The 24,037-nt window shown below is 43.0% G+C and overlaps 1 protein-coding gene across 2 annotated transcripts; it reads right to left on the reverse strand.

Annotated features, from left to right (window-relative positions):
- Nucleotides 1-809: 809 nt before the first annotated feature.
- Nucleotides 810-12,082, reverse strand: LOC114100912 (zinc finger protein-like). Of its 2 annotated transcripts, XM_071604592.1 has the most exons (6): nucleotides 11,981-12,082; nucleotides 11,191-11,338; nucleotides 8,465-8,546; nucleotides 7,151-7,277; nucleotides 6,900-6,971; nucleotides 810-3,536 (listed from the first exon to the last, which is right to left on the reverse strand). In XM_071604592.1, the coding sequence occupies exons 3-6, from the start codon at nucleotides 8,477-8,479 to the stop codon at nucleotides 2,479-2,481; spliced, it is 1,272 nt and encodes a 423-aa protein (XP_071460693.1). In that variant the 5' UTR covers nucleotides 8,480-8,546; nucleotides 11,191-11,338; nucleotides 11,981-12,082; the 3' UTR covers nucleotides 810-2,478. The 2 variants fall into 2 exon arrangements, with proteins under 2 accessions (XP_071460693.1, XP_027801554.1); XM_027945753.2 differs by lacking the exon at nucleotides 6,900-6,971.
- Nucleotides 12,083-24,037: the final 11,955 nt, after the last annotated feature.

Here is a 24,037-nt window from a genome sequence, read left to right on the forward strand (position 1 = left end):
ATGGAACTCAGATATCCTCAGTATCTTAATCACAATTTCCAGGCTATGATCCAAAATTACTGACCCAGGGAAAGACAGAAAAACATGACCATTATCAGGGGGAAACAAATCAATGAATATCAACCTTGAGAATCCAGATGGAATTAAGAGGCAAGGATTTTTCTTTAATTTTTGTTTAAAAGAACTGGATTTTTTAAACTTTTGTTTAAAAGACCTGCAGGTCTCAGACTACCCTCAAAAAGGCAGTTGTCCACTGATGCTTTAGCAAAGATTTTTCAAAACTTCCATAACTGTGCTTTACAATGTAAGGGAAAAGATTATTATAATGAAGAAATATTACTGAAGAAATAGAAACCAGTGGCTCAGGAGGTTGAGGGAGGAGGATCACAGGTTCAAAGCCAGCCTCAGTAACTCAGCAAGGCCCTAAGCAACTCAGTGAGACCCTTTCACTAAATAAAATATGAAAATGGGGTGGAAGATAGGGCTCAATAGGGCTTAGTGGTTAAGCACCCTTGGGTTAAATTCTCAGTATCAAAAAATAAATGAATAAATATAATACTTTCTGTGATCACTGCAGCTAAACCCTAAATCCCAGGCACATCCACATTTCCACTAAATGCTCTTCTCTAAATAAATGGTTCTCATTTAGGAAAACCCTACCTGGTTGGTATTGAAGCGTCATTATAACTTCTCATTCTCTGATTTCTGATTATACATTCTGAACATGCTGCTTTCCAAAAGACATAGTTTTACTGCCACAAACAAAGAGCACATAATTTTAATCCTGCCCCAATAAGAAATATATTCGATGAAATTGCCAAACTCCATTTTATTCAGCATGTATTTCACAGGGATAGAGAAAGATATGGGGTAGGGGGTTTGACAAATATCATTCTAATTTTGCATAGTTCTGACCTCAGAAGATGGATTAAAAAAAAAAAAAGCTACAGCACCAGAGACAATCATGCCAAACCCTGCCTAAAAGTGCAGAGAACCACAAGTCATGATCAATTCAGGATTAACGAACTACATCAGAGCCTTTCAAAGTGTTACTGTAAATCTTGAACTAACAGTGCTGAAAATTTAATTGTAAAAATAAGCAGTGGTATGTTATTGCAGTTAACAAAACCCTTCAGGCGTAATATGAAAAAAATTAAAAAGATTCAGAGACTGGGGAGAGGGAAGGAGGCAAGTGTAATAATATCCAAAATAGTGCTCTCAATTGCAGCACTAGTTGCATTCTGCATTTTAATTCATGTTTGTTCTTCAAGTTATTTTCTGCAGGTTTCCTCTTCTTGATACAATTTTCAAATACTGTATGTTTTCTACTTTTGATTTGTTAACAAATAGGTTCTGAACACACCTACCAAGTGCTAATCGATGTTAAAGTTGTGGAGATTCAGTAGCAAAGTCCCTGCCCTCAGGGACATGTCTAGTAGACATGTGAATCATTATACTTTTGTAAATGCCTAACCAACTTATTTTTCCTAAGGGCTATCTTTGAATGGTAACTATAATTGTCAAACTTCTGAATGAAACCCTTACTTCACCACTTAGAAGGGTGCTGTCCTGAGACCACTGGTTGTGGTGAAACATTTCTTAATGAATGGTTTCCCTTGTAAATTTCCTCAGATAACATTTTTCACCAGCATGGATTTTTGATGAAGTATAAGGTATGAATTTAAACTGAGTGCTTATCACCCCCACCCCCATTTATGAGGTTTCTAATGAGACTAGTTATAAAGACTGACTAAAGACTTCACCGCAGGTTGGGGTTGTAGCTCAGTGGTAGAGCACTTGCCTAGCATATGTGAGGCACTGGGTTCAATTCTCAGCACTGTGTAAATAAATAAAATAAAGGTCCACTGACAACTAAAAGTATATATATTAAGAAAACAACAAACAAACAAAACATCACCACACGCATCTCATTTCCAAGGTAATTCTCAGGGGTTGAGGGGTGCTCTAATGCAGTTGAAATCTCAGTGATGACCAAAGCAATTACCTCACTCTCCATACCTGCTTGGCTTCTCTCCTGCTTGGCTTCTCTCTTCCCACAGTCCTTGATTTCTAAGGCATTTATCTACTGTGGACTTTCTCTTGGTCTTTAATGTATGAAGTGTGTCCAAAGCTCTTCCCACAGTCTTCACAATTGCATGGTTCTGCTCTATTGAGGAGTCTCTAATGGGTCAAATGAGTCTATGCCTAGCTGAAGCTCTTCCCACACTCCTCACACTTTCATGACTTTTCTCCATTATGGACTCTCTGATGGAAAGGAAGTTGTGAATTCTGAATAAATCTCTTCCCACACACTCATATTTGAATTGTTTGTCTCTACTGTAGTCTCTGATGTGTCAACAGACTGGAGTCCCAGATATACCTCTTCCCACATTCCTTATTAGCATAGGATCTTTCTCCTGTGTGGAATCTCATATACGTGTCTAGACTACATTTCTAGTTGCAGCACTTACCACACTCCTAACATCGGTAGGGCTTTTCTCTGGAGTGCACCCTCAGATGGCAATGAAGATATGAATTCTGAGTAAAGCTCTTCCCACACTTTTCACACTTAAATGGTTTTTCTCCTCTGTGGACTCGCTGATGGTTCAAAAGGTAGGAGGACCATCTAAACCTCTTCCCACATTCTTCACAATTATAGGGTTTCTCTCCTGTATGAACCATCTGATGCTTATAAAGCTCTCGCCTATCAATGAAATTATTCCCACACTCCTTACATTTGTATTGCTTCTCTCTTGTATGGACCACGTAGTGTCTATTAAGGGCTGATTTCCGACGAAACCTCTTACCACATGTGTCACATCTGAATGGTTTCTCTCCTGTATGCACCAAGAAATGCCTGTGAAGTGTTGATTTAACACAGAAGTTCTTACCACATACGTCACACTTGAATGGTTTTTCCCCAGAGTGGATTCTCTGATGTTCCTGCAGCTGTGAATCATGAATGAAGGCCTGTCCACATTCCTCACATTTGTAAGGTTTCTCTCTTGTGTGTAATTTGCAGTGAACATTAAGCACAGATTTACGACTGAAGCCTTTCCCACACTGCTCACATTTGAATGGTTTCTCTACAGTATGCACATTCTGATGAGTTTGCAGCCAGGAGGATCTCTGACTCAATTCCTTTCCACACTCATCATACTTATAGCAATTCAATCCCATGTGAATTCTCTGATGAATACGAAGGCCTGAGCTACAACTGAAGCTTTTTCCACACTCAAGACATCTATGAGACTTGCCTCCTGAGTATAACCATTGAAGGTCAAAGTTGGAGACATCACTGAGGGACTGCTTACACTCATCATCCAGGTAAACTTTCTTTCTTGTGTCAATTAGAGATAATCCTGGCCCGTCCTGGCACAGTGAGCCACCTTGGCTGGGGAACTGAGAGCTGCGAATACTTGAGTCTTGACTGAAGGTTGAGTCACTTGCAATTTGTTCCCAGATTTGCTGCCAAGATAACTCTTCATGTGGTCCTGCTTCTGGAAAAGTCTCTATTTCAGTTTGGATCCTGCCTCCTATCAGGGCAGAGAATTCAGAAATGTGGACAATGTAAGGCTCTGTTAGAGTTTTCAACATGAAAAAGGACACGAGGCTTTAATGAATACAGGTTTTGTACAGGAAAATGTTGTTTTCATTGTACACCATGGTATCTGGTTGTATGAGACTATTTAAAACACATCAAATCCCAAATGTGACTTACAAGAAAAAATAAAAAGATTTTAATGTGATAAAAATTTTAATGTGATAAAAAGAGTTAACCTATTAATATTTTTTACTGAATTTCCTAGGCAGTCTAGGATCTTAAATTATAAATTATCATAATAAATCATGCATATAATGAAATACTGGTCAACAGAACATTAATAAAAAATGGCATAGTTAATACTTTGTGTCTTTGGATTTATGTTGGATATTCTAGTATATTTTCATGAAGGAAAGAAAGAAACCTTACCAAAAGGAGTCTAGATTTGTTCAGAGAGATAATCGCCAGGCCCTTGTAATACCTAGTTTGGGGAGGATCTTTTATTTATTTATTTATTTATTTATTTGCCTGGGGAGTCATGGGTCACTCTGGAGAGTCTAACAATATGATTTACTATTATGACATATACACATTTGGGTGGGGATGTTCCCATGTCAAAAAGGCTAACAATGTGATTTAAGGTGGGGCTTTAGGTCATGTGGAATCAGCTGACCAGGAGATTGAAATTAATCACATGGGAAGTTATCAAACAGTCAGACTTATATAATGATGCCTATGGAATGGAGCCACAAAAACAACTCTGAATACCAGGTCTCTGTACAATGTCATACTTTAATCCTGGGGAAATAACATGCCTGGACTCTATGGGAAGAGTATGAGGAAAACCACTTATACACAGTACTTCTCTAGACTCTGTGCTATAGGATTTTCCTATAGGCAAATTGTAATACACATCTTTTCCCTGTAAATTTCTGTAACCATGAAAGTAAAACCATTCAGTGAGTTCTGATTCTTTCTACTTCAAATATAGCACTAGTCCCTCTATAAAAATAAAGCAAAGTTGTGTGAATTAGTCAATGTGAAGGTAGTGCTGGGAAACTACAAATTTTAGTTGGTATAAAGTGAGTGCAGTCTTGGTATAAACTGTCTCTCTAAACTTTGTAGTTGGTTAAATTCATGACATTCATAAATATCAAATACATGGGAGTGTTAAAATCTTCAAAGTATTTCTGCACAAGAATTTTATAACATGCATACCTAATCTTATACCAAATTAACATGGACGATAACTTGGTTTTGTAAAATAAGAAAAGGACAGACAAGCCATGCATGGTGGTGCACACCCACAATCCCAGCAACACAGGAAGCTGAGACAGTAGAATCTCAAGTTCTAGGCAGCCTCAGCAACTTAGGAGATCCTGTCTCAAAATAAAAACTGAAAAGTGCTGGGGAAGTAGCTCAGTGGTAGAGTACCCCCTGGTTCAATGCCTAGTAGTACACACATACACACACAGGGCAGAGTGGTGTGTGTGTGAACATATCAGTTGTGACAGGAATCTGAAAGCCCACACCAGATATCTATAAAAAGGTGATGCTCCAAATGAAAAAAACCAAAGGTGGCAAGGATTACCAGGTGTGAAACAAAAGTGTGAGGGGCTATGCCTTGGTTGGTTCTACCAGCAACTACTGCACTCTTTGAAAATAGAGTGTCAAAAATTTAGGATGGAATTATGCCTTTATAACCATTTTCAAACCGAAGACTACAAACCTTTAGGAAGCTATGAAATAAATTTAAAACTTTATAGTAAGGATTTAGAAAAAAGGACTAGAATAGAAACTATCAGAGCTTCGTGACAAGCAAGAAAGTTGTTATTACATGAAATGCCTTCTGAAGTCTCCCAGGTATAGCTACACAAAGAGAAAACATCCATCCTGGTTATGGTGAAAGATGTATTTCTCATGCTCATAAAACACTAAAAACTTTGGTCAGGATAGTACCAAGTCCTGAATTAAGTGTTTCAAATTGAATGTTAACTTCCAATGACAAATCTTGGAAAACATTAACAGGTAAATAGGTAACTACTGATACACATGGGAATGCAGATATATTTAATATACTGTCACTTAGAGAGAGAAGTTTTATGAGTAGAAGGAAGCATCTCTTTCAGGAAGTTTATGTTTTGAGAGAGCAGTTTACCAATTCCTTCCAGGGTATAAAGTTCACCAGTTCAAAATACAAAATTATATCTCTTATATAATAAAGGAAAAATTGTGTGAAATCTATATTCTTTAACATATTAACAACTACATTTGTTTAAAATATTGATTAAATATATATACTGTGTATTTAAGAAATACGCGCAGAAATATAGGCAGCATTCAGCCACGTCCATCAGCTCCCTTTCATGCACAAGGAAGGCAAAACCTGGGTGCAGTGATGGGCCTTTGAGTTTGGAGAAGACAAAGGGCTGCAGAGAGAAAATCATTCAAAGGAGAAAGGTAGCCTGAAAGCTGGGTGTTGTCTGAGACCTCAGGAAATGAAGACTTCTTTTCCCTTGATTAGGGAGCTGCCTCAGAGGTGGATATCAGGAAGGATTTCTTCCTATAAATGAACTATAGCAGGCTCAGGAAAATTCAGAGTAAAGGCGCGTTACTCAATGTGGCCACTGGAAGAATGCTGGGAAGTTTTCCTGGGAAGCAGGTCAAATGCACATAGTACAACACAATCATGTCGAGGAAAACCAAGGAGGCTGAAATTGAATTAGCAGCCAAAGATTGAAAAGATTAAAAAAGAAAAGAAAGAAAAACTCCCCCCAACAGTTCTGATTCATTTGGTTTGTGTAGCACTCCTTAGCTATTTCAATGACCCTGGAGACAGTGAAGTCCCCCCATCCATTAATTCATTCATTGGGTTAAGTGTTTGCCAATACCTGCAATACACCAGAACTATTCTACAAAGTGAGGATACAGGCATAAACAAAAGAGACAAACTTCCCCTTCCTTGAGATTATATAGCAAAAGGGAGAGATAGGAAAACAAAAGTTCAGATGCTCCACAACTTAAAATGGTATTATACCTTGATAAGCCCATGATTAAGTTAAAAAATACATTTAATATACTTACCTAACTCAACTCCAGAGCTTAGCCTAGCCTACCTTAAACATTCTCACAACAACCTATATTAATCTATATCTGGGAAAAATCATCTAACACAAAACTTAGTTCATAAAATACTATCTCACATCCTTTACCCAATATAGTACTGTACAGTATCAGATGTTTACTCTCATGGTTGGATGGATGACCGGGACCTGATTGCTGCTGCCCAGCATCTTAGGAGAGTAAAATAGATGGAAGAGTCAAGTACAAGAACACACATTTGCTTGCTTCATACCTGAATTCCCTTCTCTTTGGGTAGCTGTCTTCATCATCCAAAACTTCTCTTTCCTTATCAAGTGGAATGTATCTTGTTTGAATGGTTGGGAACATGCAGAGACACTCAGGATTAAAACACATGCTAGGTGACATCTAGATAAAATTTACTAGGAATTGAGGTTCTCGTTGCGTACTCAAACTTGAACACCCAAGGATACAAAAATCACTTCTGGGAGCTGAAACGCCATCAGAGTGAGGAACTAAACTCACCCACTGAGAGCAGGTTCCTGAAGTTTTCCAGCATCACATCTTGGTAGAGCTTCCACTGGGCAGAGTCTAGCAGCTCCAGCTCCTCCCCACTGAAGACCACAGCCACATCCTTAAACGTCACTATCTCCTATAACATTAAACACACTTGACCTCAATCTTATCAATGTTTACTGGGAGGCAGAGAGGATGGGTGGGAAACTGTTCTGGATTTTGAAACTTGGTCATCTCAAATTTCCCTCTCATGCCATCTGTACCCCCACAATGACACACACAGATTTTCCTGTGATTCACCAGAAGCGCAGTGATGAAAAAGTCCTATACCTTTACTTCAAACACTCAAGAGTACTACTGAGGAGTAACCATCTAGTGTACAACTGTGCCCAGTTTTGCTGTTTAAGCAACACTTAAAACACAGAATGACACAGCCATGGGGACCACAGAGTGCAGCTCTTCCTGGGTAAAAACCTTCAAGAATATTTGTGTGGAGCAGCAGACACAGCCTATGGTGCAGTTTTTGGATGCTTTATCCATAAAACAGCTAACAAGGTACATGTCCAAATGCCTTTTCAAAACTGAGCTTCAAATTATGCTGCTGAAAAAACAAACAAACAAAAAATACCTGATACACTGTTTTCAATATTGATTTGGGGGGAACAGTCTATATATAGGAAAGTCGCCACTACACTGTTGCTTAAAAAAGTCAAATGCCTAAATCAATTAAATGTGTATAAGCACAATACACCATAAAAGATGAATATCATGTAACATTATGAACATTACAGTGTATAAAAACAGCACAATTAAACTTACAGTAATCCTAATTTACACAATTAAAACTGCCTGTAATCCTAGCAACCTGGGAGGCTGAGACAGGAAGAGAGCAAGTTCCAGGCCTCCCTTAGCAATTTACTGATATCTTCTCTCAAAATAAAAAGTAAAAAGGGTAGGGATTGTAGCTCGGAGGAAGAGTGTCCTTGCATTCAATCCCCAGTAACAGGAAAAAAATATTGCAATTTACAATTCAAGGTGTGTCATCAATAGGAATACAATTGTATATACATATGAAGAAGAGTACACAAAGACAAAAATGGTAAACATGTGAGCATGGAAGTATGAAGTGCAATAATTATCTACTCAAACAAGTTCTTCTACTCTATAAAGTAAATAATATGAAATAAAACAAGAATTAATAACAAGGTCAACTCAGAGTGAACAAAGGAAGTCTATGGCCAACAAATGTCTTCAAAAAAGAAAACCTGACAATATGAGTTGCAAGATGGAACTTTTACAGTGAGAAAAACAAGCCTTACTCACATTGAATGTGGTCATTTTCCCTCCTCCTCCTGGAGTAGGCAGAGTCCTAAGGCACGTCGATCCCAGGAAAGCAGAACTGTGCCTAGAAAGTGCCACAGAAGGCAGAAAACAAGACATGAAAGGGTGGCCAGGGTGCTGCTCACCAACACATTCCAGTTCAGTGGATTAGCATGTGAATGCTCTCAGCAGCATTATTCATAAAGCAAAACCAAAATCAACTAAAATGCCCTCCTGTGGATAAATGGATAAACAAATTAGGGCATACACATACACGGGCATGTTACTCTGAAACTAAAAAGGATGAGGTACTGACATATATAACACAGCTTAACTTGAGGACATTAAACTAAGTGAAAGAAGCCAGTCATGAAGGAGCACATATAGTATGATTCTATGAAATATCTAGAATGGGCAAATGAATGTATAGAAAAGGTAGATTAGAGGTTGCTACAGATTTGGGGTGAGAATAAGGTTTAACTATAAGTGGCATATAGTATATAACTGAGGAAAGAAAACAATCTCAACTAAGTTAGATGATGGTTACTCTACTAACCTCAGGTTCTACTAATCTAAAGTACCTTAGGATCACTGAATTGTACACTTGAAATGGTGATATGTAAAATATAACTCAAAAAGTTGGAAAACAATTATTAACCTACATGTTATTTAAATAGCTGAATTCAGAGTCCACATTGATTGAATATACTTGAATGAATGAATTAAAAAGGGGGAGAGGAGAAGTTTTCTTTACAACAGAATATCCACTAATAAAATATCTCCCCAAAAGTAACTTTATGACAATTTTTTTCCCCTTTTTTGGTACTGGGGATTGAACCCTGGGTGTTAAACCACTGAGACACATCCCATTCTTTTTGAGAGTGTCTCACTAAGTTGTTTAGGGCTTCATTAAGTGCTGAGGCTGGCCCCAACCTTATGATACTCCTGTCTCAGCCTCCCAAGTCATTGGGAAGACAGATGTTTGTCAGCACACCCAGCTCTTAAGATTGTTTTTGTAAAGGGAACTTTATGATGGAAAAATCTGATAGATATTATTTGGCCAAGTAAACCAAATTTAGATTACCAATACAGGAACAAACAAATATCACTCAGTTCCTGGCATGCCACAATAAAAAGGACCCTTCACCACTTCTGTAGCATCCCTGCCAAAAAAATGCATAATCTAAACCTAAAGAGAAAACATGTTAGACACTACAATGAATACCTTTGTCCAAAATGATCTGTCTATATTTTTCAGTTACGTGAAGAAGAAAAAAAGACAAAACCTATCCAATCTTTCCAGTTTAAAGAGCATAAAAACATGGCAACTAAAGTCAATACATTAAACTTTGACCTGAGGGAAAATGTTCTAAGGACTTTATATGAAAACCAGAACAGATTTAAATATGAGACTGCCAATTAGACAACATGCAGTTACATAGCACAATCTAATAGATAACAGAAGTAATTATTAGTAGTCTTTTAATTGATATTAATATTCCATAGATAACATTATCAAGTTTAGTATTTAAAATTATCTAGCATATTATGTGAAACCCTATAACTTGATCTTCCCAAATGCCTCTTATCAAGCATTGATGAATACCTAGACTGTGGGCTTCCTTGCTGGAGAAAGCTAAAAAAATGCACTATCTCTAGAATTCATAGTGAATTTATTTGGCTGAGGAGGATAAACAAACCAAACAGACAAAACGTGGTAAATTTTCCCAAAAGATGAGAGGTGCTTCTTATGGTTTTTCACAAATTTCTATATATTTGAAATGATATAAAATTTCTTAAATATTAGTAAAGTCAAAAGAGTAGTAAGAAAAAGAATAAAAATGAGCATGATAATGTAGCAATTTGCTAGTTTACTCTCTTGGAGATGTTTGGAAATTTCCAGATAAAACAGATAAAAAGGAAAACAAAAAATATGATAACATTTTTCATAAATAACTACTAATGCACACAAGGCACCACTAAAGAAAATGCTTTCAAAGTTTAACAGTTACTATCCTATGCTGGATTCACAGGCAGTCAAAAGCTTTTTCCTCAAACAGGCATGGTGGCGAACACATAGGAAGATCACAAGTTCAAAGCCAGGCATTAAGCAACTAGGCCAGACTCTGTATCAAAATAAAAAATAAAATGGACTAAGGATGTGGCTCAGTGGTTAAGCACCCCTGGGTTCAATCCCTGGAACCAAAAACAAAAAACAAAACTTTTTCCTCCTAATGTTTCTGAATACTCCACAATGATATGATTCCATAAGTATGTAAAACATTAGGGGTAAACTAAGGGAAAAGAGGGTGTTATTAAAAATTCAAGAAAAATCCATGAGCCTTGTTATCACGGTCTCTACTATCGAGTCCCAACTTATTCTCCAATTAATTCCAAAAGTTCTATGGCTCAATGAGAATGTATCCGAGAGGTTATGAACTCAGGCTATAAACCAGGCCTGCCTAAGTTCCAACCCTAACTTTCAGTCTTCCTGGTTGTGTATGATCAAGTAACAAATACTCCCTGCACTTCAATCTCCTCATATTTAAAATAAGAAAAAAAAAAAAAACCTGTACCTCTCCACAGAGCCATAGGGTGGCCTACATGTATTTATTTGTCTAGAGTCCTTAAAATGATGTTAGCAATTAAGGTCAAAATTCAGGCCAGAGCCCATGTCCTATAATAGACTTGCATATCCCTGTAAGAGAAAAAAGTCAGGTGGCACTCACCAGGAGCTTTGCTGTCAGTAGTCAAGAAGCCACTACCTCTACCTCCCCTCAGTCAGGCTGGGGAGAAAAGCGTGCTGTGTCACAGGCTTGGACAAAAAAGTTCAATCACGGCCTCCCTCTGCTCAAGTTGGAGACAACCCCACCCTTCCTAAAAGAGAAGAAAGTAGGCACCAGAATGAACGGAGAGCTCCTGCAGAGCCAGACAGGAGCCAGAACCCCCGCAGCAGGAGCTCTCTGACCCCAGCCCGGGGCCTCCCGCCCATTCAGGGAGGAGAAAAGCCACCATTCACTAGGAGCTCGTAACTGTTTAAGTCTTTGCTTTGAAGGCCCTCTTGCAATTCCAAACCATGCGATTAGGATGGTACATTCTAAAGAACGACAATGAGGCCCCCCGAGATCGGGTAAGTCCCCAACGTGGGCGACAGAGGAAGTGGCCGCGCGAGCGGTGGAGGGGGGCGGATTAGGCGAGCCGAGAGCCCCGGAAACCCTCAAACCAGGCGACACGTGCCCTGACCAGGCCACGAACCCGGGGCTTCCACCACAGAGAGCCCCAAACGCGAGCAGGCTTCGGGGAAAACGGAAACTGCGGCCGTCACCGCCCCAAAGCCCTGCTCTCCGCGGAGGCTTCCTTTCCCCTCAACCGAAGGCAGGTCATGGAGGGTGCCGGGGGTGGGGGCCAGGAAATTCGGAAGGGCTCCCAAGACCCAAGAAACTGATCTTAACTACCACGGAAAAAAAAAAGACGGCGACTTCCCACTCAAGGAGCAGAAATATCTATAACTCAGCCCACCTTCCCGAATACACTTCCCAGAATTCAAGGCCTTCGCCCTTGTAGGCAGAGACACCTGCAGGCCACAGATCGCCTGGACTACATTTCCCAGAATTCCCAAGACCGGCCTGTCAGAGCGGAAGTACATGCGTGTCCACAAGCGTCTGAACTATATTTCCCAGAAGACTTAAAGAAGCCGTTTCCTTTTCAGCTAACTTGGCGGCTATACTGCTCTGAGGCATGGGAATTTATGTGAACTGGTCTCAGTGCTCATGTTTTCCCTCTTCCTCAAAAAAAATTATTCCATGGACGGAGTAAATACCTTCAAGCCTTGCAGGGTTATTAAAACAAATTTGATATGATCTTCAAGGAATTGACAGGGAATGACTATGGGGACTCAGTAGAGAACTGTGTGAAAAGGTGTTTAGCATAATTTACAGAATGGGCGAGGTAGACTGGTATCTAATTGTAGTTTTAACATACATGTTCTGTATTGTAAATGAAACAGGAAACTTTTTGGTTTTCAAAGGTCATTATTACATGTTGGGAGCCGCTTTGGAAATACACACCTTAAGTCCTGAGCAAGAGATACTGAACAATTATTTGCAATAACTTGGCTTTACCTCCGCTCAGATAATGAGGCGTGGCTCCAGGAGTAAGCCTTACCCGGTGGAGTTGAATTATACTCACCTGTTCATTTGTAATCCTACCTTTGCCCCCCCCCCTTTTTTTGGATAGAATATTCTAAGCAGTAGCATCCCCCAATAAAAGCCATCTCCAGAACATACATGGGGCAAGCTCTCTCTCGCTCTCTCTCATCAGCCTCTCCTCTTGCCCCCGCCCCCCATGGGAGCCTGAGGCCGGGAGCCAGGGAAGCTATCCTGAAGCTTATAAAAATGTATTCCATGTCTGCATGGTATTTTGTGTCACCCCAAATTTACATGAATGACTTTCGTTCAGTTGCCCATGCTGGACAGGGGCAGCAATTACATTTTTGATAAATTATCCAAATATTTTGCCCAATTTTATTGGATTTTCCCACCATTTCCCCCTCATCATTTAAGTATTATTCATATACTCATGATTCTTTTTTTCTTGCTAATATTTTCTGCCAGTTTTTTTCTGGTTGTTTTTCTTTTTTTGCCATGAAAAGAAAATTTTTAAGGCTGTGGCTTTTTTTAGCTGTATTTTATGTATTATTTTTATGTGGTGGTGAGGATCTAACTCAGTGCCTTACACATGCTAGAGAAGCACCCACTGAGCCACAATCTCAGCCCATGAAAAATATTTTTAACATAATGTTTAGAAAATATTTTGAGAGGTTGGGGATGTAGCTCAGGGGTAGCATTCTTCCCTAGCATATGCCAGGCTTTGGGTTCATTCCCCATTGCAAAAGAAAAAAAGAAAAATAATATTTTTGATATGTAATTCACAAAATTGGCCTTTTTTAACGTGTACAACAGAAGTGACATTGCTACATTCACCGTGTTGTGAAAGTAACACTTCTTCTTCTACAACATTTCTGGAGGAGTTGGGACCATCAGCCCCACTCTCCTTTGACATCTAGGAAGTGGCAGAGGAGCCACAAATGGAGCTCAGTCAAAGGGTAAATGTCATTAACCACACATACATAGTGAAATTTCCATAAAAATCCCTTTGAGCATTCAAAGTTGGTGAACACAACACTACACCTTGATAGGTGCTGGGAGGGCCATGCAAGGGCAGAGAAACTGCACTGCCTCCCCCTCCCCCAGGTGCCTCACCCTATGCACCTCTTTCTTGTGACTCAAAACGGTTTTATCTGTAGTTATAGATTGGCAAGAGAAAATAAACTCTTTTCCTGAGTTCTGCAAATCATTCTAGGAAATGATTGCATCCAAGGAGCGAGCTAGTCAGTCAGAACTAAAAGAGGCCTGGGACCTCAAGTTTGGACTTGATTAAGAGCAATCATGAAAATGAGCCCTTAATCTGTGGGATCTGGTGCTTGGCATCAGAAATGAAATGAATCATTAGACTGGACCTAAATCTGGAACTCACTGTGGAGTCTGGCTCCCAATCTTTATCACTAGGCTGCTGCCATGACCCACACATCTTGCTCGTGACATGCCCAGCCAAGATAAGCTGTGTCCCCCCACGAGTAGTGAGCTGTCTGTGAAGTACAAGGAAAAAAATCACATGACACAGAAATAATTCTGGAATTGAGGGTGGGATGGCTCTGCGACCTTAAGGGTCCAGCTTCCACACTAGAAGGAGAGGACAAGTGAGCCAATGTTTGGTTTATTTATAACAAGGACATCAAAGGCAGGGATAAGGCCTCAAGGGTGGAGTCTTGCTTGGTGATGTCTTGTGATCTGCAGATTGATTGACATCTTGGCAGGTCACACCCATCTCAGGTGCTGTGGGGGATCTTAGGCAGAGCTTGAGGGGGAGGTTCACCTGCATCAGGCAATCAATCCCTGAGGGGGTACTGCCCCTTACCAGCACGGGCAGCCAAACTAGAGGTCACTTGAGTGAATTTCCTAAGGTATCAAATAAAACTCAGACACACAATTTACCTTTAATTCAAGCCCCGGGATGGCTCCTCTGCCCTTCTCAGAAGAGGATATACAATCAATCAACAAATACATGAAAAAATGCTCACCATCTCTAGCAATCAGAGAAAAGCAAATTAAAACTACTCTAAGATACCATCTCACTCCAATAAGAATGGCAGCCATTATGAAGTCAAACAACAATAAGTGCTGGTGAGGATGTGGGGAAAAATGTACACTCATACATTGCTGGTGGGACTGCAAATTGGTGCAGCCAATTTGGAGAGCAGTATGAAGATTCCTTGGAAAGCTGGGAATGGAACCACCATTTGTCCCAGCTATTTTCCTTCTTGGACTATACCCAAAAGACCTAAAAAGAGCATACTACAGGGACACAGCCACATCAGTGTTTATAGCAGCACAATTCACAATAGCTAGAATGTGGAACCAACCTAGATGCCCTTCAATAGATGAATGGATTAAAAAAATGTGGCATTTGGGTTGGGGATGTGGCTCAAGCAGTAGCGCACTCGCCTGGAATGCGTGCGGATCCTCAGCACCACATACAAACAAAGATGTTGTGTCCGCCGAGAATTAAAAAATAAATATTAAAAAAATGTGGTGTTTATACACAATGGAATATTATTCAGCACTAAAAAATAACAAGATCATGGCATTTGCAGGCAAATGGATGGCATTAGAGCAGATCATGCTAAGTAAAGTTAGCCAATCCCTATAAAACAAATGCTGAATGTCTTCTCCGATATAAGGGGGGGGGTGACTCAAAATGGGATAGGGAGGAAGAGCATGAGAAGAAGACTACCACTAAATAGGGAAGAGAGGTGGGAGGGAAAAAGAGGGAGAAGGGGAGTTGCACCGGAGATGGAAGGAGAACCTCATTGTTATACAGAATACATATATGATGTTGTGATGAGAAAAAGAAAAAAAAAGTGTGTCACATTAGATTGGATAGAGAGAAAGGATTGGAGAGGAGGGGAGGAGTAGGAGGGATAGGAAGGGCAGCAGAATAGAATAGACATTATGATTGATGTATGTACATTCCATGTATGTATTATATGTCAAAATACATTCTGCTGTCATGTATGACTAAAAAAAATAAAAATAAATCGTATGGTTAAAAAAATATATGATTAGCTACAGCCTAGTCAATCCACCAGACACAGGGGTACAGCTTAACTAGCTAGTTGTTTACAGCCTACTCAGTTAACTGGCTGCAGCGTGTTCTGTGACCAGTGAAAGCTCAGTCACTAGGTTTAAGTGTTTTGGGTTTGGCCTGCTGGGCCCAGGGCAGGTGTCCAGTCCAAGTTTAACAGGCCTGATATTCCTAGAGCAGAGGATTTGGGGGCAGTAGTCTCATTTTTCTGAGTCTTTCCTGAGTTCCTCAAGCATCTTCAAGGACATCTGTGGGACATCTTTGAAGATGCTGAATTTCTCCTGTGAAATCTCAAACTTCAGCCCCTGCTCATCCCAGTGCCTGCCTCACAAACTACCTGCCTGCTCTCTCGCCCACGTCCTGTGTGGGAGGCAGAATCGGGGTCCCTCTTCGTGGAGTAGGCTGGCTGCAGAATAAAAGCTAAAAGAAGGAAATGGAAAAAAAAACACATCACAGTACACAGGAACTAATTTTAAAGAGCAGGGACGGACGGCCCTTCAATCTTAGGGATTAAGCTTTCTCACTGGAAAGAGATGGAGCCTTTGCTTGCTTTGTTTATATGGGGGACATCAAAGGTTTTCCATGGAATGTTCTTTGCCAAGTAAGATAGGGGATGGGCTGTCCAGTTCCCAATGGGTTACGCCCAACTGCAGAGCTACAAGAGCTGTCTCACTAGTAGAGCAAAGACAAAGATCTCATACCTTGGGTGGTCTGATACCTCAGGAAAGCCGGGATAGTTCCCAATCATGTATCTCCTGGGTGGCTTCCCCCATGCTCTATAAAAGAAAAGCCCTTTTCTGTTTGAGACACTTGTGTATTTGAGATCAGAGCTTTCTCTTTAATACTCTTTTGAACAAAGTCTCTCCTGATTCTAAATCTGGACTTGTTATTTCACAGTCCAGGCTCACAAGTGAGGACTGCATCCCCTCTATCAGACAGGCTCTGACCCACACTCCAGGCACCCCTCTATACCCTTCCTGACAGGCCAGCCAGGCGCAGTCACACTGTGGATCTTGAAGTGGCCCTTAGGTGCAGCTCCAGTCCCTACAACATGGCTCATCTGTGGTCTGAGAGCCAGTCCTGACCACCCAGGAACTTGGGGGAATCATGCTCATCTGGCCACCAGAGGCAGCCTGCAGAGCTCCGTCTTGACTGGGGAACCTGGACCATCCCTGTAACTCAATTCCACCCCTCTTGGCCATAGTCCAGAGCCAGTGCTGACTGCCAGGGACTTATCCACTGACACAGAAGAAGTCCTTTCAGGGCCCTGGAGGAAGCCCCAACCCATCTGCACACCTGGTAACTGGCCCCCTGTTCATGGTCCCTGAAGTGGACCCTCAACACCAGTGTAGAATACTACTTACCACTGACATGGAATCCTTTGGTGTCACAGGAATCCTTTGGTTGACCCAGGAATCCTTTGGTGTCCCTCACAGGATGTTAAAATCCCTTCATAAGACACATATCCATTATCTGAGAATAGAAAGGTATTTAAGAATGAAAACCCTGTTTACCTGGATTTCATTCAATGTCTCAGGGCAGGATACTGAGTGTAAGGTCAAGCACCAGTGACCAAAAGGAGGCAGGTTAAAAGGCTGCTGAACAAGGCTTTATTGAGATTCACTCCCAGGTGAGACCCTCCAGTCCAATAGAGCAGGTCTGGGGGAGTTGTGTGCAGGGTCAGCTGGATTGGAATTTTTACTGGGCTTATGGCAGGAGGGGAGGGCTTGGGACAGGAAAGGGAGGTTTTTAAGAGTCCCTTGTCCTACTGGGGTTGGTCGGGGCAGCTTGATGAGATCCAGGATTGGTCAGGAGACCCCACTGATTGACAGGTGGTTGTGTCAGCACCTGATTAGTGGTTCTTTCATGCACACAGGTTGCCTGGTGCTTTGTTCTGTTAGCCACCTCAAACAGACCTAACATACTAGTCTTTTTCATGATATAGGCTGCCGATTTACATCTGGCTACTTCCTGTGGCTAGGGGCGCTGAGGGGAAGTGGGTGGCTCGGGTGTCAGTTGGATGGAGAGGCGACTGTAGGGGTGTAGGAGCATCTGGTTGTAGGTCATTCTGGCAGTTTCACCCATGTGCTTTCAGGTGAACGTGAAGTGGGAAGGAGCAATCATTAATAGAAGCCCTATGACTAATATAGGAGTGAGAATGGGAGTCAGCCACCTAGTGAGGGCAGAGTTTAGCCAGCCTGGCCAGGGGTCATTTGATTGTTGCTGTTTAAGACTTTCACCCAGTTGAAAGAATGGAAGTTGTCGACATTCTTTTCAACCAATCCAGTTTTGCTGATATAGTAGCAGCATCCTTCTTTCAGGAATAGACAGGTTCCTCCTTTGTCTGCTGTCAGGAGATCAAGGGCTCCACGGTGCTGTGATGAAACTTGGGCAATGGATGTTATTTGCCTTTGTAGGGAAGTGAGAGAGGTGGCCGATGCCTCTGCCCCTTCCTAAAGTTGTTGTTCAAGCTTCTAAGTAGTGGTTACTGCAGAACCAAGTCCTCCTGCCCCCAGACTGGAGTCAGCGAGTGAGGAGGCCAGGGAGAATCCAACCCTTATGGGTAGAGAGACGGCTCATCTTTCCCTGGAAAGGGAGGTGGTGACAAGCCATGTTAATTCAGCCTCACTGTACAGAGTTAATTGGGGGACCAAGGTGAAAGGAACACAAAAAGTGAAGGGCATTCTGAGGCTTAGATTTTTGTTAGGGTACCATTGCACCAGGAAAAGAACCCCGAGAGAGCAAAGGTTGGGGAAGAAATTCAAATAATCTGGTCACAGGGTGCTGAACCACAGGCAGTGTAGCAGCAGGGGAAATTCTCTGATGAGTTACAAAAAAGAGGGACTTCCTAAAGGCTGGAGAGGGGGGGTCCTTGGGGTCTAGTTGAGGTGTGGAGAGGAAGATCAATGGGAATCACAGTTAACAGAGTACGATCCAAACCTGCGCAGAGGAAACAGTCTGAAATGTTATTAACTTTGAGTAAATTGAGAAGCTGAAGGCCCTGTTGCATTAGGGCTATCCAGAGAAAGGGTCAGCTTTAGGATGGGCAACTGCATCCAGCTGGGGTTGGAGTTCCCTCTCTTGCTCCTGGATGGTTATGGGAATTTGAGTTCTGCAGATTCTGATAGAGGCCAAGGGGAACTTGGCAAAAGCCCAAGAATAAATTTACCATAAACACCAGAAGCCTATTTAGGGTCCCATGGGTCCCAAATGTTAATTTGGTGTATGCTCTTTTCTCATAGCAAGGCTTATCTAGGAAGTGTTTCTTGCATGAATTATAAGGGCACCCACCATAGGTGTCGGGCCAGCACTTACAAGATTCCTCAGTTTGGTCTGATATGAAGCAGAGGGTTGCTGCACATACCTGGGACCAGGTGGCTCCGCTGAATTCAGTAATTTTAAGGGTGATTGCCTGATTGCAGCCAGTGGAAGGGCAATTGCCTTGACCCATAAACAGAGTGTGTGGTGTCATCCTGCTGCCATGTCACTTGGATGTAGAAGTGCCATCAGTGGGTTGGGATAGAAGCTTGAGAGAGATTAATGATTAGTAAAAGAAGAAGAGGGTTGGTGAGACATTTTGAGTTTGGTGGGCCCCAGCGTGGTGGAAGTCCAGAGCTGGACATTTGGAACAAGTGCCTTTTTAAGGCAGGAGACATGGTACCAGGGGCAGTGGCCCAAAATCTTGGCTTCCATTGAAGTGGTAAGTATGACTTATGGGGTCCCATCCAGTGAGGTTCCAATTATTGAGGATGCAGTTCCTGAAGTAAGACTGAGTCACTCGGTTGAAGAGGGTCCAATTTGGTTTGTGGTTGCGCTGGGATTGAGGCAACAGATGGCACAGGAAGGCACTGGTCTGCGTGTTCCCTTAGGAGTTTGTGTAGAAGTGTGAGATAGGGCAGGTAGGACATAAGGGGAGGAGGAGTGACTGGAAAGCTTTGGTTGATTAAGGAAGGGCACCCATGGAGTAGCCCAAAGAGGCTAAGGCCTGAGGGGGCTTAGAGGCTGCCTGAATTCAGGTGAGGGCCAATGGCAGGAGATTGGGCCAGGAGAACCTGAGTTCAATAGCAAGTTTAGTGAGATGATCCTTGAGAATGCCGTTAGCCCTCTCAACCTGACCCAAGGATTAGGGTTGGTAGGAGATGTGGAGTCTCCAGGTGATGATGAGGCCTTTGGAGACTAGTTGAGCAACCTGAGAAGTGAAGGCCGGACTGTTGTCTGACTGGATGGAAGCAGGAAGTCCAAACCTGGGAATGATCTGCTCAATGAGGATGGAGGTGACAGTGTCAGCAGTTTCCCTGGAGGTAGGGAAGGCTCCTATCCAACCTGGAGAAGTATCAACCAAAGTAAGTAGGTAGCACAGCTTTTTGTGCCTAGGCATGTGGGTGAAGTCAATCTACTAGTCTTCGCCTGGCTGGTGGCCCCTCATCTGATATGTGGGAAGTTTAGGTTTGAGGCCCCCTTGTGGGGATACTGTAGAGCAGATAGAACAAGCCGAGTGGACCTGTTGGAGAGTAGTTCTCATTCCTGGGAAGTAAAAGAGGGGTTGTAAAAACTGGAAAAGGGGCTTGAGGCTAATATGAAGAGAGTTATGAATGTCCATCAGTAAACTGTAAGCTTGCTGTTTAGGGGGGGCAATTTGATCCCCCAGAAAGATCCAGCCAGCCTCCTGGAAATGGCCACCTCATATTATTAGGTCCTGTCATTCCTGTGGAGAATAGTTAGGTTTAATTGTGGTGGTTAGAAATAGGATAGAGTCTGCTGAGGATTTGGCCATTAGTTCTCATGCTATGGAGTCTGCTGTATTGTTGCCTATAGCTATAGGGCCAGAGGAATTTTGATGTCCTCTGCAGTGTATGATGGCCACTCATGATGCAGTTGTAGTGTCTCTAAGTGTCAGGAAATCAGAGAGGCATTTACCACTGGTGATCCTTTTGTTGTCAAGAATCCACATTCAGAGGCCCAGAGTGGGCAGGCAAGACAGAATCAGTAGCCCTGGTGTCCACAAGGAAGGTTATGGACTTACCCACTACTTGGAACGTTACCCTGGGCTCAGAGAGGGTGATGGGGGTCCTTGAGTCTGGGCTTCTTCAGTCTTCTGTGAACCCCAATAGTTCAAGAGAAGGGACAACTTGGATGGTCATACCCCCATGTGGAGGTGCTGAGGAAGGGCCAGCCATAGGGCAGTCACTCTTCCAATGTCCTGTCTGCTAACAGGTGGGCACAGCCTGGAGGGGGGACCATGGCTTTGGGCATTGGTGAGCCCCGTGACCTTTGCATCCACATTTGAAGCAAGCCCCTGGTGGAGAGGAATGCTGGGTCCCCCGTGGAGCTCTTGCTGGAGTCATAGGCCTGGGTTTGGAGTGTTACTTTTTTCTGCAATTGAGCCTGCCTGCCTGCCTGCCTGCCTAGCTCAGCCGATTCCTCCTGGGCATTAGATCTCAGATAGGGGTCTGAGGGCACTCCTCAGCCCATTTGGGCTTTTTTTCTAATATCATGGGCCAATGAGGAATGAAATGGGTTGATAACACTGTAGCCCTGGAGGGAGACTCAAGATCCAGCTTAGTATATTTGGTGAGGGCCTCTGTAAGGCGGTTGAGAAATAAGGCTGGATTCTCATCTGGATCCTGGGTGATTTCTCTCAGCTTATCAAAGTTAACCACCTTATTGGAAACCACCTGCATGCCCACTATAAGATTTTGGACCATGTGAGCACAGTGATGGCGACCTCATTGGCCATCCTGGTAGCCCCAGTTTGGTTCGGTTAGGGGAATGGCTATTTCACCTGTTGAGAGAGTTGTATCTGCTAGACAAATTTGATCAGCATGATCTCATGTGGCCTGCTGGATGCAGATTCTCTTATCCTCAGTAAGAGTGGAGGAGAGAACGATATAAACATCATGCCAGGAAAGATGATAAGTCTGAGAGAGGTATTGGAATTCCTTAATATAAGTAGAAGAGTCAGAAGAGAAGGACCCAAGGCACTTTTCAATCTGGAAAAGATCTTGAAGTGAGAAGGGGACATGTACACAGACAATCACTTTGCCACCAGCCACTTCCCTGAGAGGACAAAAAAGCTTTGGGTTAGCTGATAAGAGGGCCTGGAGGGACCAGGTGTGGGCACTAACAGGAGAAGAGAGGAGTGAGTGGGTGGAGGGATCCATTGAGGGGGAAAGGGGAAGGGTTGTATCAGTAGAGGAGGGGGCAGAGGAATCATGACTGCAGGAGAGGAGGAGGGAGAGGAGGGGGAGAAGGAGGGAGGAGGAGGGTCCTGGAGCAGCGGAGGAGGAGCTATGGGGGAGCAGGAGAGGAGGAGCTGTGGTTGCAGGAGGAGGGGGAGGAGAGGAGGGGGAGGAGGGGAGGGGGAGGAGGGGAGGGGGAGGAGAGGAGGGGGAGGATTGGCCTGGGTAGGGAGGGGGAAGACAGGAAGGTGGGGATGAGAGCAGCTGGGGGGGGGATCTGGGAATGAGGAAGAAGATGTAGGAGAACAATGGGAAAGGGATTGGGGATTTTCCCTAGCAAGAAAAACTTGAACAGTAGGACAGGAAGAGCAGAGGGTAGGACAGAAGCAAATCTCAAAAAGTCTGGATGTAAGGGACTTCTGCCCACTTCTCTGTCCAGTGACAGAAATTGTCCAAATCAGTGAGGATTTGAAAATCAAAAGTTCCTTCTGTGGGCCATTTTGATCCATTGTTTAAGTCCTACTGGAGCCGGGCCACAGTGGAGTAAAAGACCAGGCACTTATGGTGTAGGTCTTGAATGAGTTCTAATTTGGCAAAATTGGAATATAGACAACCCAAAGGTGTTTTGGGTCTAAGAAGGACCCATGACCTTCCGGGCACTCTTGGGGGTGAGTGGGAGCAGAAAAAGGTGTCCCAAATTTTGATCACACTCACCCAAGGAATGGATAAGGGCCGGGCGGGGGTTGAGACATCCCTTCAATTCATTGGGGGCCTAAATGGATCAAAATGGCTCACATGAGGACTTAGGCCTCTCCACTGTTCCTGGGGCCTTGAACAGAATGGGTGGGTGTTTATGGCACGTGTGTGGATAGACCCCCCCCCCCCCAGGACAGAGAGGGATTGGAAGGTCAGGGAAACAAGGGAACTTACGCCACTTCTGTCAAACTGGATGAAGGGAGAGGGAAAGAAAGAGCAGCTATGGAATTTCCTGTTTCATTTGAAGGAGAGGGTGGACTCCACCCCAGATGTAAGGTATGTGGAAGGCCCAAAAAGCCCTCCCAGGTTTTGGCACCAGATGTAAGGTCAGGCACCAGAGACCAAAAGGAGGCAGATTAAAAGGCTGCTGAATGAGGCTTTATTGAGATCTGATTTCGGGTGAGACCCCCCAGTCCAACAGTGCGGGTCCCGAGGAGTTGCGTGCAGGCTCATCCAGATTTGAATTTTTATTGGGCTTAGGGCAGGAGAGGAGGGCTTGGGACAGGAAAGGGAGGTTTTTAGAGTCCATTGTCCTACTGGGGTTGGTCAGGGCAGCTTGCTGAGATCCAGGATTGGTCAGGAGACCCCGCTGATTGACAGATGGTTCTCTCAGCACCTGATTGGGGCTTCTGTCACGTGTGGGTTGCCTGGTGCTTTGTTCCCTTAGCCTCCTCAAACCGACCTAACACTGAGAGGGCAGATATGACAGTATATGGATTCAGCTTGATGTGATGGCAGCCATCTTGATTTGTAACCACCATGATTGCCCCAGAGTTATCCTAGTCAGTTTTTCTGCACGGTTTCCCAGAAAACTGGACAAAACAATTCAAGTGGCACGTGGAGCTTTATAACCATAATCTGGCTTTATGCATGTTCCTCTTAAATATTAGTTAGAGATAAACCAGGTACCTTCCAGCCAGGATGAAGTCACCAGCTACCTGCTCCTCCTTCTGACCCAAGTTATTGGAATTCAACTGGTTTTACTGTCACCCACGACAAATCTTCCATCAGTAAGTCCCCCAATAAATCATGCTCTGTGAAATCCGGATCTGCATGTCTTTCTTGGGTCTCAAGACCTTAGAACTGGTCCTCCTACTCTGAGGTCCAGTTGTTCTGGAACAGGCTGAAAAGAAGGAAACCATGATATCAGGCCTGCCAAACCACAATCCTCCTGGACTAGTTGGTCTGGACATCACCTTATAGGAAGTGTAACATTTAACCAGCTGTGGCTATCGGTTCCTCCTTCTATCAACCGGTTACTCACAGTCTCTTTTCCTTGGGAACAAACAAAACAACTTGACCTCTCTTCTCCTAGGAACAGAGGGCTGCTGCAGTCTGGCTGGGCACAATTCAGGAGCCACTTACCAAAAGAAATGAACTTTATTTTTAGAACACACATGACACACACACACACACACACACACGCCAAACCACACAG

Source organism: Marmota flaviventris, chromosome 18 (genome assembly GCF_047511675.1).
Source record: "Marmota flaviventris isolate mMarFla1 chromosome 18, mMarFla1.hap1, whole genome shotgun sequence".
Taxonomy (NCBI): domain Eukaryota; kingdom Metazoa; phylum Chordata; class Mammalia; order Rodentia; family Sciuridae; genus Marmota; species Marmota flaviventris.